General features: G+C 52.1%; 1 protein-coding gene across 1 annotated transcript; it reads left to right on the forward strand.

The window, feature by feature from the left end:
- The first annotated feature begins 4,819 nt into the window (after window positions 1-4,819).
- Window positions 4,820-8,865, forward strand: LOC120682385 (leucine-rich repeat receptor-like serine/threonine-protein kinase RGI4). The gene is made up of 2 exons (XM_039964261.1): window positions 4,820-8,093; window positions 8,206-8,865. The coding sequence occupies exons 1-2, from the start codon at window positions 5,132-5,134 to the stop codon at window positions 8,673-8,675; spliced, it is 3,432 nt and encodes a 1,143-aa protein (XP_039820195.1). The 5' UTR covers window positions 4,820-5,131; the 3' UTR covers window positions 8,676-8,865.
- The last annotated feature ends 390 nt before the right edge of the window (window positions 8,866-9,255 follow it).

Here is a 9,255-nt window from a genome sequence, read left to right on the forward strand (position 1 = left end):
CATCATGATGAGGGTGTTCTTGGATAGCTCCTCACGCTACAACTGTGCCCAGAAACGCATCCATTACGCCGCCCTGAAAATAACCTGCAGAATTGAATTAATTTTAATTTTATTAAAAATAATATCATTTCTGCAGTTCCAGATGGCCCAACATACTGCAGCGACCCCAACCCAAATCAAGTTTCTAATCTTTTTAGATTGATTAGATAACCAAGAACCAAACATATGGCGAACTGATCTAGGTGGTGACAAACCAGTAGCAAAGAAGATAATCCTCCAAACCATTCTCGCATATGGGCAATGAAGGAAAAGATGATTAATAGTCTCATTACTATTACAGCCACAACATTTTTGGCTTCCTGACCAATTCTTCTTTGCGAGATTATCTTTAGTTAAGACCACTCCCCTTTGCAGATACCATAGGAAGATCTTAATCTTTAGAGGAATCTTCAATTTCCAGATCATCTTATGGCTGAATGGTGGATGAGTATTTATAAGATGTGAATACCAAGATCGAACCGAATAAGCCCCAGATGTGGTCAAGTTCCATCTAAAAGTATCAGACCCATTCACCAGTTCAACCTGAGTGATCTGAGCTACTAAGTTATGCCATTCCAATAGTTTATTATCCACCAAAACCCTCCTAAAAGATAAGTTGAGGGGACTCGTAGCCATGACTTTAGCTACTGTTGCATGAGGATCTCGCACAATATTATATATTGATGGATACATCACCTTGAAAGGCCTACTCCCTACCCAAGTGTCCTCCCAAAATCTAGTTTTAGCCCCATCTTTAATATCGAAAGAGCCATTCGCCAGCACCTCATCTTTAATTCGCATGAGGCCTCTCAAAAAATGTGAGTCATATGGCTTGGCTTTAACTTGGGTCAGTGACTTGGAACTTAGATATTTATTAGTCAGTAATCTTTGCCATACACCATCTGTGTTAAGCAAATTGACTAGCCATTTGGCAAGCAAACATTTATTTTGCAGTTGTAAATCTAAGATACCAAGACCCCCCTGATCCTTAGGGCGACAAAGAATGTCCCATTTGGCGAGTCGAAATTTATTTTTATCCGAAGATCCTTGCCAAAAGAATCTTGATCGAAAATGATCAAGGTTTTTGAGTACCCCTTTAGGGATCTCAAAAAAGGACATCATAAATATGGGTAGACTGCTAAGTACTGAATTTAATAAGACCAGACGGCCCCCGTAGGATAGGTACTTAGCCTTCCAACAGGAAAGTTTTTTTCTCAAAGCGTTCTTCAACTTTACTCCATTCTAAATTAAGGAGTTGCCTATGGTGCATTGGAATACCTAAATATCTAAAAGGGTATTCACCAGCATTACAACCAAAGAGATGGGTATAAGATTCTTCCATCTCTTTTGCTGCACCATAGCAGAAGATTTCACTTTTATGAAAGTTAATCTTTAGAACTGACAGTTGCTCGAAAGCACAAAGCAAAAGTTTTACATTTTTTGCTTGTTCCACGTCATGATCTAGAAAGATAATGGTATCGTCAGCATATTGAAGAATAGATAAACCATCATCAATCAGGTGGGGAATGACACCTCTTATTTGACCATCGGCTTTTGCTCCCTTAATTAGGAGAGCCAGCATATCAGTAACAATGTTAAACAAGATAGGTGACATAGGATCCCCCTGGCGGAGTCCTCTTTTTGTTTGGAAGTAGGGACCAACGCCATCATTAACTTTGATACCTACGCTCCCCCCTGTTACCATTCCTTCAATCCACCTACACCATTTAGGGGAGAACCCCTTCATTCGTAAGGTTTGTTGAAGAAAGGACCACTTAACCTTATCATAGGCCTTTTCAAAATCAATTTTGAAAATGACCCCATCCCGTTTTCTGGTGTGCAGCTCATGGATAGTCTCATGGAGAATAAGAACTCCTTCCATGATGTTTCTGCCTGGCATAAAGGTAGTCTGTGTCGGACTCACCACAGTCTTAGCTTCCTTATTCAACCTGTTAGTGCCAACTTTTGTAAAGATTTTAAAGCTGGTATTAAGGACACAGATGGGTCGGTATTGTTGAATTTTGGTAGCGTCTTCAACTTTGGGGATAAGCGAGATTATCCCAAAGTTCAAGCTAAAGAGGTTAAGATCCTCTCTATGGAAATCAGTAAAGAGAGCCATAAGGTCGTCCTTGATTACATCCCAAAAGACTTGATAGAATTCTGCTGGGAAGCCTTCAGGGCTAGGCGCTTTATTATGTTCCATTTGGAACACTGCCTCTCTCACCTCAGATTCTGTGAATTCTCTAACAAGCACATCATTTTCCTCTTGTGATACTTGTGGAATATCCAAGATTTGGTTTTCCATAAGTGAGATCTCAGAGATTTCAGGATCTCCAAAGAGGTTTTTGTAATATTGGGTGATGTGGCTTTTAAGATGGTCACCACCAATAACAACTCCTTGATCATTCTCAAGTCTAAAGATATGTTATTTTCGATGTTTCCCATTAGCAACTAGATGGAAGAACCTGGTATTATCATCTCCCTCTAGGAGAGTTTTCACCTTAGCTCTCTCGTACCACTTAATTTCCTCTTTCTGAAGAAGAAGAACTAAACGCTCTTTTAGATAATGCTTAAGATTAATTTCCCTATCAGATAAAGGGGAAATCTCCGCCTTCTTATCTAAATCTTCTAAAAGAGTTAACAGACGCTTCTTCTCTTTGCGGTAGATTCCCGCTGTATGTTTAGCCCATCCCCTAAGATGTTGTTTGAGCCTACGAATCCTATTCTGCCATATCTCCAGGGGTGTGCTCCCCGAAGTCTCAGATTGCCAGATATTTGCAACCATCTCATAGAAACCGTCTCTAATCAACCAACCTCTTTCAAATTTGAAAGGACGTTGGTCAGAAGAGTGGGTAGATGCCCCAGTGTTTAGGATAAGAGGAGTGTGGTCAGAAATATCTCTATCTCTCGGCTCAACAGAGCAGAGAGGGAATTTGTCTTCCCAATCCGTGCTAACTAGAACTCTATCCAGTTTTTCAAAAATCGGATTGTCGTCCGGACCTGCCCAAGTATATTGGCGCCCGGACACAACAATTTCCTTGAGATCAAGGGATTCAATTACAGCATTGAAGAGATTTGGCCATTTAAAATCAAACACCCCGGAGCTTTTATCTTCCGGTCTTCTCATAATATTAAAATCACCCCCAATTAGATACGGGAGTAATTCTTTTGAGCAAGTATTGGCCAATTCTGCAAGAAAGGCATGTTTATTTTGACATTGTGCTGGTCCATAGACAGTATACAGCACAAATTTGAAACCATCCGTTTTATATCGTAAGGTGAATTTCACATAGAAATCACCTTCCGCGATGGCTCCAATGTTGAAAATATCCAGGTCTACTCCCAAAAGGATGCCTCCAGATCTTCCGTGTGGTGCCATACAATGCCACAGGAACTGACGTCCCCCACACAGGTTTTTTAAGATATGATCTGGAAAATCATCTCTACCGGTCTCAGAAAGAGCTATAAAATTAATTTGCTCTTCCTTGACCAAATCCGCCAAAAATATGTGCTTAGCCAAGTCTCCAAGACCTCTGCTATTCCAGAATACCCCTTTCATTTGATAACAATTTTCGAAGGGGTCTTTGGCTTTCTAGGGAGTCTGCCATTTTTTGCATTCTTGGCAGTGCTAGACTTTTTCTTGCGACGGACAGGAGATAGATTGAAGATGTGATCAACCTCCGTGTCTTGCATGATCTCATTTAGCTAAGCTAAGATAGATCCATGGATTTAACTAAGTGCAATAGGGTGGTTATCTTAATATCTTATTCCTCATTGTCCCTTCCACTCAAAGTCATGAACATGTTCGTGCTCCAAAATTTTTATTTTTATCACCGCACATCTGATCTTTTTCGGTTACTTTCCAGCGGTTTGCCAACTATTCACATGGGTAAGTTGCTGAAAGTTTTTTTATGCTTTGCATTGTACTAATCTTCACCCCCTTTACTTACTGCCATGTGCACCCTAAGATTCCTCTCTTATTTCCTGTCTTACCCCTTTTGTTTAACCAGCAGGCCTCTCTCTGATGCCCATGATGAGTTCACAGGAAGCAATAAGGTTCTGCCAGTTCTAGTATCACATTGATCTCTTTTTCTGCAGAAACTTATGCATGTGACTGAACATGTTTTCTGAATTTCATCCACAGATTCAGCTGTTACCGGGCAGCAGGAAGAGCAATTTGAGCTCATGGATCAGTCGTTGCTCAGTGTTGCGGCAAATGAGAAGAATGCAAAAGGATTATATTTTGCAAATTATGTAGCAACTTCTCAAACGACTAGGTCTGTATGTCTGTAAAATTCGCACGCAAGATGGTGCGGGCAACGAAAAAGCAAATGTAAACACCAGGACTTGGCATGTTCAGTTAGCAACGTGAGATGTGCTCTTTTTACTGTCGTACTATCACTGTAAAGGAGGAGATCCGCTGAAGAGCAGTTGTACCTGCAAAGAGGTTACTGTAAAGCAGCACTGTCACAGCCCATAGCACTGCCATCAGAAAACGTTTTAGAAGGTTACATACACCTAAAGGCAGCCAGCACTAACAGCCACTGTCAACTCCTGTGCCAACGGTACAAAGGAGCAGGGATTAAGAATTAACTGACACTGCATTCGAAATGCTCTTCCATGGAACATTGGATAAAAGCCCGATTACCGAGAGAATTAGCAGTAACCTGTTTTCACAGAACACGAGGAGGGAGAAGAGATGTTTTCACCTCCAAAGACCAGCAGCAACAATTAACAATTCAGGGAGGCTGTGCAATGGCAGTAATAAGTACACCAACTGGGGATAAACATCTGCAGATCATGACACCAACCACACCACCTTCCTCTCATCTTCCCCATCTCTTGTAAAACCGCATCCAGTATCTTTTTCCCGATTAAAAACTAGTTCAGGTACAAATATCTTTAATTGTTCAGGCCAAGATCCAATCAGACCTGCTCTTAGCAGCAGCACTCTGTCACCATAGTGCACTGCAACAATCGATCAAAGACCGTTCTAATTTGGTGTTTGGAATTTTTTGTATCCATTTGGATCCAGATCTCTTGTGCTTTCCCTGTATAAACAATTCATGGGGTCTCCCCCTCTACAATCCCAATGCTTGCGAGAGGCGCCACCTCACCAAGCGACCATCCACCGCATTGCCGCCCCACTCGCCTCTCTTCACGTCACCCGCCCGCCTCCGCCTCGCCACCGAGGCGCGCGCCGCCAATGCCGCCGTGGTCCCGCGCCGCCGCACCGAGGCCCGCGCTTCTCGTGCCGCTCGCCCCCGCGCTGCTGCTGCTGCTGCTGCTGCTGCTGTCGCCGCCGTGCCACTGCGTCAACGAGCAGGGCCAGGCGCTGCTGCGATGGAAGGACACGCTGCGCCCGGCAAGCGGCGCGCTGGCGTCGTGGCGCGCCGCGGACGCCGGCCCGTGCCGGTGGTCCGGCGTGTCGTGCGACGCGCGCGGCGACGTCGTCGGGCTGAGCATCACCTCGGTCGACCTGCGAGGCCCGCTCCCGGCCAACCTGCAGCCGCTGGCGGCGTCGCTCAAGACGCTGGTGCTCTCCGGCACGAACCTCACCGGCGCGATACCCAAGGAGCTCGGCGGCTACGGCGAGCTCACCACCCTTGACCTCAGCAAGAACCAGCTCACCGGCGCGATCCCCCCCGAGCTGTGCCGGCTCGCGAACCTCGAGTCGCTCGCGCTCAACTCCAACTCCCTGAGCGGCGGCATCCCCGACGACATCGGCAACCTCACCAGCCTGACGCACCTCACCCTCTACGACAACGAGCTGAGCGGGCCCATCCCGGCGAGCATTGGGAACCTGAAGAAGCTGCAGGTGCTCCGCGCCGGCGGGAACCAGGGGATGAAGGGACCTCTGCCGCCGGAGATCGGCGGCTGCACCGACCTCACCATGCTCGGCCTCGCCGAGACCGGCGTCTCCGGGAGCCTTCCGGAGACGATCGGGCAGCTCAGGAAGATCCAGACCATCGCCATCTACACCACTCTTCTCTCCGGCCGGATCCCGGAGTCCATCGGCAACTGCACCGAGCTCACCAGCCTGTATCTCTACCAGAATTCCCTCTCCGGACCGATTCCGGCGCAAATTGGGCAGCTCAAGAAGCTCCAAACTCTGCTCCTGTGGCAGAACCAGCTCGTCGGCGCGATTCCCCCGGAGCTCGGACAGTGCAAGGAGCTCACGCTCATTGACCTGTCGCTGAATTCCCTCACCGGGAGCATTCCGACGAGCTTGGGCGGCCTGCCGAATCTCCAGCAGCTGCAGCTGAGCACCAACCAGCTGACCGGCGCCATCCCTCCGGAGCTCTCCAACTGCACCTCGCTGACGGACATCGAGGTCGACAACAACGCGCTGTCCGGGGAGATCCGCCTCGACTTCCCGCGCCTGCGCAACCTCACCCTCTTCTACGCGTGGAAGAACCGGCTCACCGGCGGCGTGCCGGCGAGCCTCGCCGAGGCGCCCAGCCTCCAGGCGGTCGATCTGTCGTACAACAATCTCACCGGCCCGATCCCCAAGGAGCTGTTCGGGCTCCAGAACCTGACAAAGCTGCTGCTGCTCGACAACGAGCTGTCCGGGCTCATACCGCCGGAGATCGGCAACTGCACCAGCCTCTACCGCCTCCGGCTCAACGGCAACCGGCTCTCCGGCACGATACCCGCCGAGATCGGCAACCTGAAGAACCTCAACTTCCTCGACATGAGCGAGAACCACCTCGTCGGCCCTGTGCCCGCCGCCATTTCGGGTTGCGCCAGCCTCGAGTTCCTCGACCTGCACTCGAATGCTCTGTCCGGCGCATTGCCGGACACGTTGCCGCGCAGTCTCCAGCTGATCGACGTCTCCGACAACCAGCTCGCCGGGCCGTTGAGCTCCAGCATCGGGTCACTGCCGGAGCTGACGAAGCTGTACTTGGGAAGGAACCGGCTGACCGGCGGCATACCGCCAGAGCTCGGCTCGTCCGAGAAGCTCCAACTGCTGGATCTCGGCGGCAACGCGTTCACCGGTGGCATCCCGGTGGAGCTCGGGAAGCTGCCGTCGTTGGAGATTTCGCTTAACCTCAGCTGCAACCGGCTCTCGGGGGAGATACCGTCGCAGCTCGCCGGCCTCGACAAGCTCGGCAGCCTGGACCTGTCGCACAACGAGCTCTCCGGCAGCTTGGAACCGCTCGCGGCGCTGCAGAACCTCGTCACGCTCAACATCTCCTACAACGCCTTCTCCGGCGAGCTCCCGAACACTCCCTTCTTCCAGAAGCTTCCCCTCAGCGACCTCGCCGGCAATCGGCACCTCGTCGTCGGCGACGGGTCCGACGAGTCCTCGCGGCGCGGGGCCATCTCATCACTAAAGGTAGCCATGTCCGTGCTCGCCGCGGTCAGCGCGCTGCTCCTGGCGGCCGCCACCTACATGCTCGCCCGCACGCACCGCCGCGGCGGCGGCGGGCGCATCATCCACGGCGAGGGCACGTGGGAGGTGACGCTGTACCAGAAGCTCGACATCACCATGGACGACGTGCTCCGCGGGCTGACGTCCGCGAACGTGATCGGCACCGGCGGCTCGGGGGTCGTGTATAAGGTGGATACCCCCACCGGCTACACCCTGGCCGTGAAGAAGATGTGGTCGGCGGACGAGGCGACGTCGGCGGCGTTCCGCAGCGAGATCGCGGCGCTGGGCTCCATCCGGCACCGCAACATCGTGCGGCTCCTCGGGTGGGCCGCCAACGGCGGCACCCGGCTGCTGTTCTACAGCTACCTCCCCAACGGCAGCCTGAGCGGGCTGCTCCACGGCGGCGGCCTCGCGGGGGCCAAGGGCGCGCCCGCGGACGGGTGGGGCGCGCGCTTCGACGTCGCGCTCGGCGTCGCCCACGCCGTCGCGTACCTCCACCACGACTGCGTGCCGGCCATCCTCCACGGCGACGTCAAGTCCATGAACGTGCTGCTCGGCCCGGCCTACGAGCCGTACCTCGCCGACTTCGGCCTCGCCCGCGTCCTCTCCGCCGCCACCTCCAAGCTCGACGCCGGCAAGCAGACGCGCATCGCCGGCTCCTACGGCTACATGGCACCAGGTCGAGATCGTGACTGATCCTATTCTTTCTACGACAATCTCATGGATTTTTTTTTTTCTGACAAACAAAATTGTCTCTTCTTGTTTTTTTTCCCCTCTTCCGGCCAAAGCAGAGTACGCGTCGATGCAGCGGATCAGCGAGAAGAGCGACGTGTACAGCTTCGGCGTGGTGGTGCTGGAGATGCTGACGGGGCGGCACCCGCTGGACCCGGCGCTGCCCGGCGGCGCGCACCTGGTGCAGTGGGTGCGCGAGCACATGCAGGCCAAGCGCGATGCGTGGGAGCTCGTGGACGCGCGGCTCCGGGCGGGCGCCTCCGAGGCGGACGCGCACGAGATGCGGCAGGTGCTGTCCGTGGGCGCGCTCTGCGTGTCGCGCCGCGCCGACGACCGGCCCGCCATGAAGGACGTCGTGGCGCTGCTCGAGGAGATCCGTCGCCCCGCGGCCGGGGACGACGCGAAGCAACAGCAGCGGCAGCCGCCGGCTGCGGCGGCCCCCCCGGCGCCGGTGTCGCCGGTGCGGGGCGCGCGCTCGGGGGCCCAGTCGTCGAGCTGCTCGTTCGCCGCCTCGGAGTACTCTGCCTGACGGGTTTGCAGAAAAGTTTTGCGAGCGTAGTGAGCTTAGTGAATTATTACTACTAGCTAGCAGCTTAGCAAGTCATAAAGAAGTATGTGGATTAGCCAACGTGCTACCGGTGATGTTGTACTTAGGTGTGTAATTGCCCTTGTACATTAACCTGAAGAAAACTTCGATTTTAGAATCAGCTTTCTGGCCCCCCAACCTGTGTCAAATCTGTTGATGAGCAATGCAAAATCTCGCTCTAGCTGAAACGCGTGCCACGAGTACCCAAAATTCCTTCTCGCGGCTCTGACATCCCATCATCTCCCGTGCCGCCCCAAAGGCGGCAGGGCTGCCGGCATCGCCCATCCTCTGCCATCATGAGCAACAACCAACTTGACACAACCACAATGGCTTCCCTCTAAGATTGGTAGGCTTTCAATAAGCCCTAATCCCAAACCCTATGGACGTTGCCCCGGCTGTACTGATGCCGTGACGTTCAGTCCATGTCCTCGCACAGCGGCTCCATGGGATTAGCCCAGAGAGCGCGCATTAGAATTCAGAGCAGAGCCAGAGCGGATGTTGTGGAGCCCCACCTGCCAATGAT

Source organism: Panicum virgatum, chromosome 2K (assembly GCF_016808335.1).
Source record: "Panicum virgatum strain AP13 chromosome 2K, P.virgatum_v5, whole genome shotgun sequence".
In the NCBI taxonomy this organism is placed as follows: Eukaryota; Viridiplantae; Streptophyta; class Magnoliopsida; order Poales; family Poaceae; genus Panicum; species Panicum virgatum.